Raw genomic sequence first — 16,144 nt, forward strand, 5'->3', positions numbered from 1 at the left:
CTCAGATCGTGCATGTCCAGTGTCTTCAGGCGTGGGATGTTTGTCCTATTCAGGAAAAGGGCTTCTCCCGGTTCCGGAGGCGAATAGTAACGTTCCGTGCCTTGCTCCACGATGATTGTCGTCAAGTGGGGGAACACGCCGGAGGCAAGAAATCTGTTCAGTTCTGGTAGGTGTGTCTTTGGCAGCAGCATGTCTAATGCCAACGAATGGATATCGGAGGCGTGGTGGAGCACCGAGGTAAGGTCTAAGTGAGGAATATTCGAGAAGTCGATGGTAATATCTATTGCAGTACCTCGAGCCCGATCGAGGGACAACTTCAGCCAACGTTTGCCGTTTTTTCCACGGACATGGATTGTGCTCCAGAACGACTTCGTGCTGACGACAGCATCTCGCCACTCCCGGGATACGAGAAGCAGACGAAGCCACTCGGTTGAGTGCCTGCCAACACCGTCGGTTTGATCGGAAGCAGGGTAGGCGATGTGTTGGATGATAGCGGTAAAGATCTCGGGAGGACAGCGATTGATGGGGTGTACGGAGAGGCCATCCGTTCCAGCACCGTTGAACTCCATCTGGGAGGTAGGGACCAGTGAGCAACTTGACAAGCCCGGCGAAATAACCGGTACCTAAACCCGCCCGCACAGAGCAAGGAGCGATATTTGGATGTACTAGATGTGGCTCTGAGATTTGAGGCTGAGGGCCAGGCGTTCGACTGCGCTATCGATCATCAGCAAAAAAGCGTTTTAATTGGAATGGCTTGGAAGTGAATAAAATGTCTGGAATGTTACAAAATCTTCGTACTTTCAATAGATAGCTGTGTTGGATGGTTGCAAGTCATTGCAATGTCTTCGGAGTCATTGGAAGCCATTCCAATGTCCAGTGCTCCGAGGTTTCCTGGCACTGTCCGGCGTCGGCCGTCCGACCTTCGTTCACACATCAAATACAACAGGAAGAAAATTTGTATTGGTCAAAGGGACTATTACATACAGACATGTATACATGGAGCGTAGGATAATCACACAAGGCCGCTCTGCGGAGATCTGTGATCCTGGCGATCAAGACCTCGTTGTGCGACATGCTACACCTGGGAGTCGGCCTGAGAATGTGCAGGAATGGAGGCAGCTGCGTGGCACCATGCATAACTTCGATGGCACCGCACAGTCGGCGCACTCACCCGTCCTCGTAAGCGTCAACGCCCACGCTGCCTACCGCCGCGGCGGCACGTACCCGCACGCACACGACGACAATGAAGACCTTCACCTTCCCGTTCACGCCCCTCGTGCACGCGCGTAGGAACGGCGAGACGCGCTCGCTCGAGCCGCGGAGGCGCCGCCCAGTCGCCTGAAGAGCGCGACGCTCCCGACACATCCACGCCCGGGGAAGTCCGCGAGGAGCGCCTCCCTCGCACACTCATCGCAGGACATCCATCGGACCGTCCACGCGACATGCTCGAGCCGGACGACGGCGGGGATCCCGCGCAAGCGTGGGGACGCGAGGCGGCGCGCCACGCGCAGGCGGATTGGAGAGGCGCGAGGTAACTGTCTCAATGGTGAGCACGAGGTGAAAGAGCGGAGAGGGGCGCACCGGTCCGTGAACGTAAACACGACATGGTGGGCGCGTGCAGCGGCAAGGATCTCCGTGAAGATCCGTGGGGTCTTGGGAGAATTCAATGCAAGGACGGAGTGGGAACTCACTAAACAAGTTGTCCACCAGGCCGATCTTTGACTGAGCCACCTTCAAACCGAGGGAGGGCCGGTTTACTTGAACACGAGCTCTAGACGGTCGACGAATTGCTCACCAGTGACCACACAGGAGAGGTGAGCAAACACGAGGTGTATGCGGAGGATCGTCAGCAGGATTCCATTAGGAAACACGTACACAAAGATGGACCAGATTCTCACCGTATCATGGCCTATAATCCCGTCTAAATCTTCCCCGATCTTTCCCCTTGTCCTCAATATCAAGCGTCAGAGATCCGGGCTCGCACTAGGCCCGCACGCACCCAATCTCGCTGATAGCAGAGCGTTGCGCAGTGTGCAAGTGAATATATGCGTGCAGAACGCGGTGAGAAGGTGACGAAGATTCGATATACTGGAAGTGGGGATGCTATCATCTGGGATGTGGAGGGTGAGAAGTGTATACCATCAGTGTGAGGCCGTGAACGTACTTGCCGCCTCAGACCTGCATCGGACTTGCTGTCCGGTTGTAGAAAAAACACAAGCGCGGAAAGAGCAGGGCATAAAAGGTTGAAGTCTCAGAGAAAGAGAAATGGCGAGGGCGGTAAGACAACGGAGGAGGGAGGAAGAGAGGAAGAGGCGAGGACAGCCCGGTCGGACTTGCGAAGTTTGCCATAGCCGCCTGATCACGTGGTTGCCGCGCTCGCGGGTTTCAACTCAGGGCGCCCGGCGCGCATACTTCCGAGAACTATCCGGCCCCTGCTCACGTCGCTTTCACCTATTGTTCTGTGAGTCTATAGCCTTACAAGCGATGTATGCTCATGAGCATGACATACTAACACCACTCCCGTTTCGTCGACCTACCGGGTTTCGTTGTAATGACTTGCAAAGATATGCAATACATTGGAATGACTTGCAAAGATATGCAATACATTGGAATGACTTGCAAAGATCTACGATAAATTTGAAAGGCTTCGAATTTCCGTGGGTCATTTGAAGCCTTTCCAATGTATCGCATGATTTTGCTTTTTTGCTGATGATGCCACGCGGCCAGCGCGGGTTGGCCACGTGGGGCCAGCGGACCACGTGGCAACATTCACCCACCTCCGATGTCCATCTTCCGGCGTCCATCTTCCAAGTTCTCATGTACCCTCCCCGAAAGTACTCCTCTAGCTCTATTCACGCTCTTGAACCACCTTCCCTACCGCCCCAGTCGACGTCCTTTTCACGCGCTGCCTCTCCAATAAGCAGCCGCGTTCGAACCTCCCGCGTTTTGCGCTCTCGCGCCCTCAAATGGCACGACACTACGCATAGATGTCCTGATTAAGTTTCAGCTTATCATGTTCACTATCAGACCTACGGCAATAGAGGGAAAACGGACGCCCGCGCAGTCGGTTTTCCTCTTCATTCTCGAAGGTTCCAATGGATTCATTTCTCTTTACGATACCGGTGTCTAGAGTATGCCAGGAAGCACTTTAAAACGTCGTTTTATTATTATCATAGCCTGTAGGTTCACCGGGACTTTGCGCGCAGGCGACACTGTGATTTAGTTCGGCGCAGATACCCACGAGGAATGCGGGATCGGGTACGTCACCAGAAATGGATGGCAAAGAAGTAAGTCTTCAAGCTTCAAGCTGGACGGTTTGTTTACACTCCAAATCCGCTGGAGATCACGACCGGACTGGTCTGATGACACCCTTCCGCACTGTCCAGGCCTCAGGAGCTCGGCCAGGACATGCGGCATCAGCTGTTATGACGCAGTGGAACTATCCGTCGTTCTCGAACTTTTACCCTGGGAGCAGAAGCGACAGATACATCCGCTACAGCATATCGTTTTCTGGCTCTCAATTCCACAAATCCCCGAGGGGCGACGGACTCGGGACTCGGGACGGGAATTTCGGCCCCTTCAGTTCCCCCTCGCGTTTCGACCAGGCCAAGCTCCAATTCCCGCGATCCCGCATCCGCCGCAGCACTTTTCCGCCCTCGGATGTCCTCCTCTCAACCCATCCGACACTGCTGCGCTTCAGTACTCCCTCTCCCAATATCGCATAAATACCCTCGTGTCCTCGCCGGTAGTAAGTCTCATCATCCACCTCTCACTTCCTCAATTATCGACTATCACGATGCTGGCCCTCTCTTCTGTAATCCTCTCTCTTGTCCTGAGCGCCTTCGCTGCACCTACTCCAAATGCCCTTTTCCGTCGCATATCCACCCGCAACGTGAAGTCTCTCAAGACCGCAGACGGCTTCTTCGATCACCAAAAGGCCATTCGCCAGGTGGCATACGACCACAAGTGAGTACATACCCGGAGGACTCATGGAAGTCACCCCCTGAGCTTACGCCCTCTGCAGCAAATACCGGAGCAACCTGATCAACATGCGCGACAACGTCGGCGCAGAAGCGTTTAAGGACGGTGCTCAGATTCTCCCACCAGTCTCGCCCTTGGTCTCGCCTTCTGAAGGGAAAGGCACCGAAAAATTGAACGACGAGCATCACGAACTCTGGGCAGGGATCGTGGGCGTGGGCACCCCGCAGCAGAGCTTCAACGTCGACTTTGACAGTGAGTTGCATCGTGGTGCATGCTGCTCGTCGCCTCTTGCTCACTCTCCACCAGCTGGGTCCGCAGATCTATGGATCCCATCCGCCAACTGCACTGCGACCGACTGCGCTCAGAAGGCCAAATACCACCCCGAGCAATCTTCCACCAGTCAGCGTCAGGGCGACAAATTCGCCGGGATTCGCTACCAAGACGGATCCACTGCCTCTGGCCCTATCTTCACCGACACCGGTGCGCTCTCTCGCGTCATAGACACCGAAAGCGCATTACTGACGTAGCGCGGGCCCACAGTGACCGTCGCGGGTATCTCGGTGAAGAACCAAGGCTTCGCCGCCGTCGAGTCCATGTCCGGCGAGCTCGCCCATCGTCCTATCGATGGCGTCCTCGGCCTCGGCTACCCGGCCCTCGCAAAGATGGGCCAGACGCCGTTCATCAACACTGGCCGCGCCCAGGGTTCGATCCCGCACGCCGAGTTCGGCCTCAGGATCACCGACACCACCTCCGAGCTCGAGATCGGCCTCCAGACCGGCGAGCACTGCACCGACGCCCCCGAGGTGCACCCCGTCACCGGCGATTCCGGGTACTGGCAGATCTCCAACGGGATGCTCGGCCGGGGCCTGCACGCGTACGCGCACGACTTTTCCGCGATCATCGACTCCGGCACGACGCTCATCTACGGCCCGCCCGCGGACGTCGCGAAGTTCTACAAGTCGGTCGAGGGCGCGGAGCTCTGGGACGAGAGCAACGGGCTGTACTCGTTCCCGTGCGACGAAGCGCCGTCCGACGCGCACTTCCAGTTCGACAAGGGGTGGCGGACGATCAGCGCCGAGAACTTCAGCTTCGGGCAGATTGACGAGACGAGGTGCATCGGGGCGATTGCGGGGCTGGACATGGGGCTTGGGAACCACACGTGGGTGCTCGGGGACAGCTTCCTGAAGAATGTGTACACGGCGTTCTCGTTCGAGAAGAACGAGGTTTCGTTCTGTTACCCCCGTGATTAGAAGTGTCGCGCATATTGCATCGCAGTGCTGGACGCTGACATGTATTAGAATACCGTACAACCAATCAAGTTCGCATAAGAGAGTGTCTGCACCAGGACTTCGCATGTCAGCCCCTCGCATAATCGGCTCCCCCACTGCGACTAGGAAGCACACATACGCACATAAATGCTTTGGCGACGTCTCATCTCGTTCGTGCACCTCACCGCCTCGTCACAACATGGACCGCGACCTCCGGCCTGGAAACGCCGTCGAACTCTTCCAACCCCGCACGTCTTCCCTTCTTCGGCTGCTCTGAGCCTTCGCCTTGAGGCTGGCGATGTTCACAACGCCTCTCACGACGCCGTCTCACATGGGTGTGAGCCAATGATATCTACTACTGAATATGGCCTGCACCCCCGCCCCCGAGGTCGTTCAGGGGAGTGGTGCAGGACCCTTTGTTCTTCCGCGGCCGAGGCCTGAGAGATCCCCCGGGCCGACTTTCCTGGTCGCCGCGGCCCCGGTCCGCGTCGTACACGACTTCGCGAGCCTTTCCGCTGAGCGATCCTGGTCAGAGCGCACCGCCGACTCACGGTTGGCGCGTCGCTGTACGCGATCACACCGTCCGTCGTCTTCGCGCCGCTGGACGAGTTCCGGCTCGGCGGGCGGCGGGCGGACGATCGCGCTTGGAAGAGTGGAAGAGTGGAAGGTGCGGCTGATGGAGATCGGGGGGAAGCCGATTCGATTATGTAAGCAGACCAGCTGGCTCAAAGCAGGGCGTAAAGGTAGGCGCGTTTCTTGAACAGCTGGAGGTGAGTCCAATACATATGGGTTGGAGCCTTGGATCTGGTCATGGGCGGTACAGATTCTGCATGTGTGGCTGAGTGTAAGGTCCTCCCGCCATCTTCGCCCCACGAGACTACAAAATCCGGGCGTCTATCGCGTCCATTGCTGTGGCCGGGGTCGCGCGACGGGGAGGAGACGGTTGATTATGTCCCTTTATTCCGCCTCCCGACCAGCTTGTCTGCAATGTCAGATGACGAGCAACCACAACAAACCAGAGTAAGCCAGGTAAAAGGAGCCCGGCTCGCATCGGGAGGGGCGACCGAATTTGTAGTATTTGTATTTCGCGGGATCGCGGAAAACCGGAGGGCCCTTCTGGCCTCTCTCGCCGCCTATAAAACCCTGGCTGCTGCCCATCTTTTCCACCTGCCCTCTCTCCTTTGACCCCGCACTTTCCTTCCCTTGTTCTGCTCTCCGTGGCCTGCCTCGCGAACCCAGACGGTCGGGTCTATCGCTATTGCAAACCGTAATGCCGCGTGCCGTGAGCTGGTAGCGCCCGATGCCCGCTCGGCGCTGTCAGAATTGGCACTGCTGAGGGGAGGACATTCTCGTGCTTGGGCTCGGAAACGAAGTGGTACGCGACGTCGTTCTTTGTGCCTGGGTCGCTGTCCGGGGAAGAGGAACGCAGGGCAGGATACTTCGAGTCTGGACTCTGTGCGTGCGGGAAGGCATGCGAGAACTCAGAAGGGCCGGGGCGCCGCTCGGATAGTGGACAGATTGCGTGCACGGTGAGCACTGAGCAGCGTCTGCACACCGTTGACGGCGACGCACGTCTTGTGTCCTCGAGCTCGCTGCCAGCGACGGGCAGCGCGACGGGCGGGGTACGCTGGAGAGCGTGGCGGGGGACAGGCGACACCGGGCACCATCAGGACCGTGGCCGCGGGAGCCCATCAGACTCCGCCCTGGCCAGCCATGCCTCCGTCGATTGGCTCTCTCCTCCTCCCCACGGACGCCCTCTGGTAGGTCCCCGATTCCCCAGCCCTTCGTTCTCCCCGCCACCCGCGTTTGCCATAAATACCCCTCCGCTAGTCCCGCACCCGCTCTCGCCGCCTTCTCTCGCCGCCCACCGTCTCTACCACGCCCTCTCCACGATCCCACCATGACCCAAGACTACGTCCTCGCCCGCCTGCTCTCCAACAACGCCCAGTGGGCCCAGGACGTCGCCCACGCCGACCCCAGCTTCTTTCCCTCCACCGCGCCCACCCAGTCCCCCAAGGTGAGCTTCTCAATCCGTCTCCTCCCCCGGCCCCGTGCCAGGTCAGCGCGAGCCCCTCCCCACCCCGTGCCAGCACGGTGCTTCCGAGTCCAGTTTCCGCACTCGGGCGTCGCGTTCTGCCCCCGATGCGCAATGTGCAGCCGATGTGCCCTCGTCACCACCGCGACCCGTTCGCTTTTGCAGATTACGACGGCGCTGCGGCCGGTTCGGCCGAATCGACGTGGGCTCGTCTCGTCTGCTCTCGCTGCTCTCGAACCTCTTCCTGTCGGTCTCGATGCTGCGCGGATGCCGGAAAACGGGTGGATAGTGCGCATATAGCCATCGGTCTCGGCTGTACAGATTTGAAAACGAGGCGGGAACGCCTGGCAGTGACGTGCAGACGGGCTCCAGCGGTATTCCTGCGACGCCTCCTTATCGTCCGCTCCGCGCCTTTTCCGATTGTCGGACGAGTCGTGTCGAGAGCATTTCACGCTGACATCCAACCCTGCCCCTCCCACAGGTGCTCTGGATCGGCTGCTCCGACTCCCGTGTTCCCGAGTCCGTAGTCACCGCCTCCAAGCCTGGGGACATCTTCGTCCACCGGAACATCGCCAAGTACGTTCTCTTCCCCCCTTGTATATGCGCATACACCCACCTCCCCCGCTCCGCCCGCAGCCAGTTCCACCCCGACGACGACAGCGCGCTCTCCGTGCTCACCTACGCCATCGAACACGTCGGCGTCCAGCACGTCGTCCTCGTCGGCCACACCAACTGCGGTGGGGCCGCCGCGTGCGCCCAGATGGCCGCCGCACCGCCCGCCGCCACGGACTCGCCGCTGATGCGCTGGCTCGCGCCGCTCGTCGCCCTCGCGCGCGCCAACCCGGACGCGGACCTGACCACGCTCGTCGAGGAGAACGTGCGGGCGCAGGTGGCGAAGCTGGCCGAGTGCCCGATCGTGGTCAACGCGTGGGCCAAGGGGAAGGACGTGCAGGTGCACGGGTGGGTGTACGAGCTCGAGGCGGGACGCCTGCGCGACGTGGGGTGCAGCTTCGGGAAGGAGGGCCAGATGTGATGAGCGGGTGAGCGCTGTTATACCATGCTTGTAGGATACGGACGGACCGGAATCGGATGCTCGGGCTTGATGCCTTGTAACTGCATTTTCGTCTGGGGACGGGTGAGCGTGGCGTGGCGTTTGAGCGGTCTGGCCTATGCTAAAAGCTTGTCTCATGTGAACGCAGTGCAAGTCGTCGCCTGTTCTGTCGTTGAAACAGCTGTCCGTGCCAGCGAGTATCTGGAACCACGGGGCGCAACCGCGAGTCCACCGGTCTGCGGTGCTTTTGCGAGACATTCCTTTGGATACGCGCAACTAACGATACACCGTTACGAGATTCATACCTAGCAGGTGTTCTATCGCCTGTGCTTTTAGGCCGTCCCACGTCCCCCCGGGTCCAAGTTTGCCAGCTTGCGGGTGGACGGCCGACAGGATTTATCACGCAAATATTGGCGTGCATCACCGGGAGGCGTCTCAAGCCGCCTCTATCCACACCTCCGACAGCTCAGGCTTGGAGAAGCACTTCGACATCGTACAGCAGCATGACTTTCCTGGGTCTGCCTCTGCGGAGTCCCACAGAGTACGTCTCGGACCTCCTCCGCGCACTCACACCACGGCCTCCTCCAACAAACCCGAGCACCGCTCTGGGCGCGCGGCAAGAGATTCGTATATGCTTTGCCACTGTCCCGTACGACCACGCCTCCGGCAAACCCTTCGGCACACGCTCCCATCTCTCGGCACGTACAATGCTGCGATAACGAGGCCCGACCGGCCCCCCGCTCCCCAGGCCACGTGTGCCACCGTCGTCGGCCAACACCACATTAACTGCGGCAGCGTCTGCGTCGCGCGCCATACCGGCGACCCCAGCAGGGTCCACGCACAAACAAGTCCCGTTTCGGACGTCGTTTTAATGCCCGAACTTTCAAGAGCTGCTTCTCAGCACCGGACATGACAAAGATGTACGTCAGAGCGACGAAGACCACAATGGATGCCGGTAGGTGACATCCCTCGCTCCTCTCAACGGGGTCCCATGACCATGACCAACAACGAATGCGGGTGGTTGGATTAGCATGCTCCGTGTGTGTTTTCTTGCTTTGATACGTTCTCGTCTGTTGGCCGCTGATGTCGTGCCGTAGCTCGTCTCTTGTAGTGGTCTTTGCCAGAACTCAAGTGCAGAACGCACGTAGGTGCTCCAAGATCACGCCACTGGTTTGTTCTGGACTCATGTCTTCTGAATGTGGCCATGAATGAAGGGGTAAGTTTAATGTCTCCTCGTGGACGGGGTTATCAGACTCATACCATCCACTCGACAGCGCGAAACAGTGGTTCGATTTCGTTCTGAGACCACACTAATTGTGGACTTTCTTCCACTTGAGAGGCCTGCTTGACAGGATCCGCGTTTGGGAGGGTCTTCAAGCTTCAGACTCGATGCCAGCCCCCATAAATACCCTCACAAACGGGACAACGCTGCATACGTTCCTTCCCACTCGATTCGCCGCACGCCCTCCCCAGCTACTCCCACCCACTCCAAGACGTCATGTCGCACGACTACGTTCTCGCACGTCTCCTCGTCCACAACGAGCTCTGGGCGAAGGAGATCACCGCCAAGCACCCCCACTTCTTCAAAGACCTCGCGAAGAACCAGACCCCGAAGGTGCGCTACTAGCTCTCGGATCGAACGCAGCCATCCCTCACCGTTCTCGTCGACACACCGCCAGGTGCTCTGGATCGGCTGCGCCGACTCACGCGTCCCCCAGTCCGTCGTGACCGCCTCGCTCCCCGGCGACATCTTCGTGCACCGCAACATCGCCAAGTGGGCCCCGCTCTCCCGCCCCCCCGCTCGTCCGCTTCCACGCTGACCCTCGCGCTCTCCCCCGCCGCAGCCAGTTCCACCCCGCGGACGACAACGCGGTCTCGGCGCTCGCCTACGCCGTCGAGCACGTCGCCGTCGAGCACATCCTCGTCGTCGGCCACACCGGCTGCGGCGGCGTCAAGGCCGCGCAGGACGCCGCGGGCCACGAGCCCCCCGCGCCCCCAGAGACCCCGCTGGACCGCTGGCTCGCGCCGCTCGTCGCGCTCGCGCGCGCGCACCCGGGCGGGGACCTCACCGCGCTCGTCGAGGCAAACGTGCGCGCGCAGGTGGACGAGGTCGTGAAGAGCGACGTCGTGACGGAGGCGTGGGCGAAGGACGAGCCGAAGGGGCTGGAGGTGCACGGGTGGGTGTACGAGCTCGAGACAGGCCGGCTGCGCGACTTGGACTACGGCTTTGGGAAGCAGGGGCGGCTGTGAGCGGGGTGGATGAGGATGATGGAGGCCGTCTCCGCGCGAGGTTGATGTGTACGATTACGCAAATTCTTGTGGCTCCGAAGATACGTATGTGCTGTGTAGGCTGGTTCATCCAGCGGAATGCGAGCTGGGGATATTGACATTTCGATATTCCTGTGTATATGATGCGTGTCAGATCAACATATGCCTCCGCCTCCGCCTCCACCGCCGTCCCCACTGAACCCACCGCCGCCACCGCCGTCTCCTCCAAAGCCGCCTCCGTGATGGCCGCCTCCATGCCCTCCAAAGTCATGGTGTCCATGATGTCCGCCTCCGTCCCATCCCGTCACAGGAAGCGCTCCTGCCACAGTAGTATCAACATATCCCTGGGTGGTTGTTTTGACCCGACCGGGTCTTGTCGCCCGATTTGGCATCCGAGGCCGCGTTATGCGCAGCCGGCGGTATTCGCTCATGACGAACGTGGCGACGACGAAGTCCAAGATTGGGACAACGGAGGGTTGGTATCCGATCACCAAGGGTCCGCTCTTATCCCGGCATGCTTTGGCGACAGTTTTAGCAGCCTCGGTCTGGACGAGCTGTAGCGGTCGTGAGCGATGCGCAGTGGAGAGATAATCGTGAAATAACCTTCAATAATGACGAGGAGCTGGCGCGAACTTTCCATGTGTACGATATGCCGTCGGGGCCGTCAAGAGGAAATGATCTGGAAGTTGCAGAATAAGTTGTTGCTAGATGACACTCTGACATCGTAGGTCGGATCGTCGCGGAGCTGCACTTACACTGTCCATCTCGGAGGGGTTGCAGATCTCTCCCGTACGGTCAAGTAGTCAACCTCTTCATCGTAGTTTCTAGCCCAGATGGCGACAACCTCCTTCTTCGGGTTCGCAATTTCGGTAGTGGACCATCGTTGGGGGAGTCCGGACGAGTCCCTCGTTTCGATAGTAAACAAGAGTTCTTTTGTGGCGTGGTCAACAACAGTAGTCTCTTGCACGTTAGTTGACGAGAACTCGAGATGGAATGGAAAAGAAGATGTCCCTGAGCCAAGCATGCGAGATGAGTGGTGAAACCAGTCGTGCGTTATCTAGGTTCTCCTCAGGCGAACCGGACGACTACACCGCCTTTCGAAGCTTAAGGCTGCGATCATGTCTCCGCTGCCAGGCTCCGGGCGCACGTGCCATGAGTCAGTGCACAGTGAACAACGCTCATTCACTCTTAAGTCAACTCGACAACGGTCGAGCCTCGATGAGCACCACCGTGACACATGTCTTCGTGAAGACGCTGGAGAGAGAGTCACGAACAAGTTGAAGGCAGAGCAAGACGCGAATGTGATGGACGAGACTTGCGCGTTTGCCACGTCGTGAACCAGATAAGATAAGGAACCGGAGAGATCTAGGCACAACAAGCGCCCGGAGTCGGGGTGGGGACGATCTCCGACCGGGCTTCCCGAGTCCGTCGCGCGTCTTCACTCCGCCAATCGTCCCGCAAGCACAAAGCTACAACGACGTCCATAGCGCGCAAAATAATTCAGAGGCGATCTGCATACAAACCTTGCCGGCGGACCAGGAGGTGGATCCCAGCGCACTGCGGTCGAGGTATAAGTATAGCGGGGACGGGTGACACCCACCTCATCCTCCTCTTCCTCCTGTTCTCGTAGGCCACATCTCGCAGCCACAAAATTCGACAATGGTCTCTTCATACGCGATTATTGGTGCCTCTCGCGGCATTGGCCTCGAATTCGTTGTCCAACTCGTACGTCGAGCGTCCCGTCGTGTCTTGCTTGGTAGTGACGCCGTGTCGTGTCTCCAGGCATCTAAGCCCACGAACTCCGTGTTCGCCGTCGTCCGCAACGGCGCGATCTCAGTACATCTCCAGGAAGCGATCAAGAAGCACGGCTTCAGCAACGTCCATGTTATCGAAGGTGACATCGGCGACTACTCGTCTTGCCAGGCATGTCTACCCTTACTACGTCTCCTCGACCATTCGCTGACGCGTTCTTGCCCAGCGTGCCGCGAAAGAAGTCGCCGAAAAGACCGGTGGAGGCCTCGACTGCCTCATCCACAACGCCATGCGCCCCTCTCCCCCCGTCAGCTTCACCGACTTCCTCAACATCCCCGACATGACCGAGTTCGACGCCGACCTCACCCACGCCGTACGCACTTCCCCCCTCTCCCCGCAACCTCCCGCTGACCGCTCCCCGCAGTTCCAGATCAACGGCCTCGGCACGATCCACTCCATCCACGCCTTCCTCCCCCTCCTCCGCGCGTCCCCCACGGGCGCGAAGAAGATCGCGGTGATCAGCACCGAGGGCGGCAAGTATGACGTCATCCGCGACATGAAGATCGCCGCCATGCCCTCCTACCACCTCTCCAAGTCCGTCCAGGTCATGGCCGCCCTCAAGTGGTCCGTCCTCCTCGCGCCCGAGTGCTTCACCCTCGCCGTGCTCACCCCGGGGCTCGTCGACACCTCCGGCACCAAGGGCGGGCTCGACGCGGAGGGCGCGGCGCTCGCCAAGGTGCACCGCGCCCGCCTCGACGCGGCCGTCGCGGGTTTCAAAGCCCAGGGCCTCACGATGACGTTGCGGACGCCGACGCAGGCGGTGGAGGCGATGTTGGCGGACATCGAGGGGATGACGCCGGAGAAGAACGGGCAGATCATTTCCATTCGGTGATCAGAATCTGTCCACGCAGAGAGCGTACGCGTATTTCGTGACCACTTGAATGATACATGAGCGGACTCACTCGAGTATCCCGTGTGCCTCTCTTGCACGCTGGCCACCTTGAACCAGGACGCCGGCGCACACCGCGGCACATGCCATAGTAGCGCGGGCTGCATCAACCTGGACAAGGCACGGCGGAGTGTGTGCGCTGCGAGGCATGTCCGTCTGAACAAATGGCCGCCCTGAAAAAGAAGCGCAAATGGTGCTGGTGGGCGGCGAGGACGTGTCCCGCCTTCGCGTGCGTAGATTAGGCAGACATTATGATTCGATTATTGGGCGATTTATAAAGTATCGTTACAACAACTGCTGACGGAGAGCTTTTAGCGCGGGGATGACGAACTGTGCAAAGGCGCATATAGTCAGCACTTAAAAAAAAGGGAAAGCGACCACAGCTGAAGCTCACTCGTTGATCATTCTTAGTTATCGTACACTGAGAGTCACTGCCTTCCTTTCTGTATCGAGTGCGTCAGCAGCAGCGCCAACCTAACACCAGAGACCAACACTCACCTCTTCTCTGCTCTATCCCATCGTAATCCGCCTCACGTTCGACGACATCCCATCGATCATGATCTCGATGTCGCGCTTGAACCGCGACGCCCCACACGCCTCGCTCTCCACGTGCGCGACGAACGCGCTCAGCGTCTTGAACCGCTCGTCGCACCCCCTGTACGCCGCCGGGCACCGGTACTTGGCCGTCGCGTGCGCCGGGCTCCGCAGGTGCTGGTTCAGCGCGGGCAGCGTGCGGTACTGCCGCGCGCAGACGTAGCACTGGTACGCGTGCCCGTTCCACGCGCGCTCCGTCGCCCACTCCTCCGTGACCTCGACCGCGGCCGGGCCGGCGATCATCCGCGCGGGGTCGGTGATGATCCCGTTCCTGTCGAGCCGCCCGATGAGCTCGTCGAGCTGGCGACGGTCCATGCCGGACGCGCACGCCCCGGACTCGAGGTGGACGATGAGCCCGGAGCGGGAGACGAAGGACCGGCCGCAGCCGCGGAGCGGGCAGGGGACCTCATGCCCCTGGTGGAGGGAGGAGCGGAGGTGGGACTGGAGGTTGCTCGGGTGGCCGAACATGCGCCTGCAAGAGACGCAGTAGAGGTCGGGGTGGCTCTGGCGCCGATGCTCGTGCAGACCATCGCTGTTCTTGAAAATCTGAAGGGAAACAAGGGAGAGTCAGGACCGACTGGATAGGGGCACGGAGCGCATACGGGGCGCATATAGTCATGCAAATAGGGCGCACGATGATATGACGAGGAAAATGGACGCGCATATAGTGAGGCAAGTGGGAGCGTACCTTGATACACAGGTCGCACCAGGAGTGCTCGTCGTCGTAATGGTCGTAAAGATCCGGGAGGGTGTTGAAGTGCTTGTCGCAGCGCTGACAGTAGTGGTGGTGCGGGCTCTGCACAAAGTGCTGGACGAGAGCCCAATCGGATGCGAAGTCGACATTGCATTGCAAGCAGATGTTGTGCGCGGGAGAGGTCTCGAGGTGGTCCTGTAGTTGCCATTCGTAGTAAAACCAGAAGTCGCATCGGATGCATTCGGGCATATTGATTCGCGCAAGAGTGATTGACGATGCTAAGAGGAGCAGGTTTTGTCGGACCTTCAGGGGTGGTTGGATCCTCGTAGAGTTGGAGATGGAGGTGGTCCAGAGTCAAGAGTGCCGATGACCGTCGCGACCGCGAGCGGAGAAACGCCCCGCGTCCCAGATACCACGTGATCGTTGCTCGACCGGGCCGCGATCACCGACTCAGTATCCTGAGTCCCCTGCTCGCCCCACGATGGTACAAGTTAAAAAGCGACTCATGGTATTTGTATCCGTGTGGACTTGAAATGTGTATTTACAAAGATAAACGTGTGGATGATTCACGCTTCTATCGAGAGGGAGAGGAAAGGAAGCACCAATCGTCCACCGCAACGTCGAAGGTATGAATGGAATAAGGGCTTTGCGCGGTTTATAGAGACGGAACTGACCAAAATTTGAACAGTGTCCAATCGAGTGCACGTCCGCGACGCCGCAGATCCTTCGACCTGCATTCGCAGTGTTGTCACCACTTCGACGGCACTAATAGATGTTGAAACGCTCACCGAGACCCTCACTCAAAGCGACGTGCGCCGCAAGGTCGACGGAACCTTCTCGATCATCTCCACCAATTCGGGCTTGAAGTCCGAGAAGGCGCACGCAAAGCTCTCGACGTGCCCGACCAGCCCGCTGAACTTCTGGAACTTCTTCCCGCACCCGCGAGGCGATGGACATTGGTACAAGAACTCCGTGTGCGACGCGTCCTCCACGTGCACGTGGATGACGGCGGAGAGGTAGGTAGAGAACTTGTGCCGACACAGGGAGCATTCGTACCCGTTCCCAACCGACACCACGTCTGCCTCTTCTCCTCTCGACGGGGTCGTCACCGAGGTAGCGACCCCAAGGCGGTCGAGTGCGAAGAGGAGGCGATTGAGCGTGTGTCGATCAGTGTGTCCGTGGCGCTCGCTGAGCTCGAGGTGGACAGTGACGCCGGAGCAGTCAACGAAGCAAGAATGACACGCCACCATCGGGCAAGGAACGTTAGCAGGCCGGTGGGTGCGAGACCTGCGGTGGGCGTTGAAGTTGCTGGAGGAGTCGAAGAGACGTTTGCAGTTCGGGGATGGGCAGTAGAGAGCGGGGTGAACGTCAACGAGATGGTTATGGAGGATATCGGGGTTACGAGGCGATATGAGCTGGAGGAGCGAAGTCAGAAACAACTCGCAAAGAGGGATACGCACAGATACACGCATAGTTGAAGGGGAAGCGGAAACGCATATGGGGCATCCGTGCTCACCGGTAAGATGGCTTCTCAAGGCCAAGGGGTTTCCAA

General features: G+C 59.3%; 6 protein-coding genes across 6 annotated transcripts; 4 read left to right on the top strand and 2 right to left on the bottom strand.

The window, feature by feature from the left end:
* Positions 1–3,796: 3,796 nt before the first annotated feature.
* Positions 3,797–5,231, top strand: BXZ73DRAFT_106004 (protease; the record flags this gene model as incomplete). Its single annotated transcript, XM_048016471.1, has 4 exons — positions 3,797–3,966; positions 4,025–4,233; positions 4,288–4,461; positions 4,522–5,231. The coding sequence occupies 4 exons, from the start codon at positions 3,797–3,799 to the stop codon at positions 5,229–5,231; spliced, it is 1,263 nt and encodes a 420-aa protein (XP_047873120.1).
* A 1,918-nt stretch (positions 5,232–7,149) lies between these two features.
* Positions 7,150–8,317, top strand: BXZ73DRAFT_54086 (carbonic anhydrase; the record flags this gene model as incomplete). The annotated part of the gene is made up of 3 exons (XM_048021112.1): positions 7,150–7,266; positions 7,766–7,860; positions 7,921–8,317. The coding sequence occupies 3 exons, from the start codon at positions 7,150–7,152 to the stop codon at positions 8,315–8,317; spliced, it is 609 nt and encodes a 202-aa protein (XP_047873121.1).
* A 1,516-nt stretch (positions 8,318–9,833) lies between these two features.
* On the top strand, positions 9,834–10,585 carry BXZ73DRAFT_106006 (carbonic anhydrase; the record flags this gene model as incomplete). The annotated part of the gene is made up of 3 exons (XM_048016472.1): positions 9,834–9,950; positions 10,015–10,109; positions 10,180–10,585. The coding sequence occupies 3 exons, from the start codon at positions 9,834–9,836 to the stop codon at positions 10,583–10,585; spliced, it is 618 nt and encodes a 205-aa protein (XP_047873122.1).
* A 1,677-nt stretch (positions 10,586–12,262) lies between these two features.
* On the top strand, positions 12,263–13,247 carry BXZ73DRAFT_92546 (NAD-P-binding protein; the record flags this gene model as incomplete). Its single annotated transcript, XM_048026392.1, has 5 exons — positions 12,263–12,328; positions 12,386–12,526; positions 12,582–12,728; positions 12,780–13,091; positions 13,173–13,247. 5 exons carry the CDS (start codon positions 12,263–12,265, stop codon positions 13,245–13,247), a joined length of 741 nt encoding a protein of 246 aa, XP_047873123.1.
* Positions 13,248–13,589: 342 nt separating this feature from the next.
* On the bottom strand, positions 13,590–14,841 carry BXZ73DRAFT_81214 (uncharacterized protein; the record flags this gene model as incomplete). The annotated part of the gene is made up of 3 exons (XM_048023459.1): positions 13,590–13,634; positions 13,839–14,444; positions 14,587–14,841. 3 exons carry the CDS (start codon positions 14,839–14,841, stop codon positions 13,590–13,592), a joined length of 906 nt encoding a protein of 301 aa, XP_047873124.1.
* Positions 14,842–15,392: 551 nt separating this feature from the next.
* BXZ73DRAFT_106009 (uncharacterized protein) lies at positions 15,393–16,064 on the bottom strand (the record flags this gene model as incomplete). Its single annotated transcript, XM_048016473.1, has 2 exons — positions 15,393–16,007; positions 16,053–16,064. The coding sequence occupies 2 exons, from the start codon at positions 16,062–16,064 to the stop codon at positions 15,393–15,395; spliced, it is 627 nt and encodes a 208-aa protein (XP_047873125.1).
* Positions 16,065–16,144: the final 80 nt, after the last annotated feature.

The sequence above is a fragment of the Epithele typhae genome, assembly GCF_022376455.1.
Source record: "Epithele typhae strain CBS 203.58 chromosome Unknown BXZ73scaffold_75, whole genome shotgun sequence".
NCBI lineage: Eukaryota > Fungi > Basidiomycota > Agaricomycetes > Polyporales > Epitheliaceae > Epithele > Epithele typhae.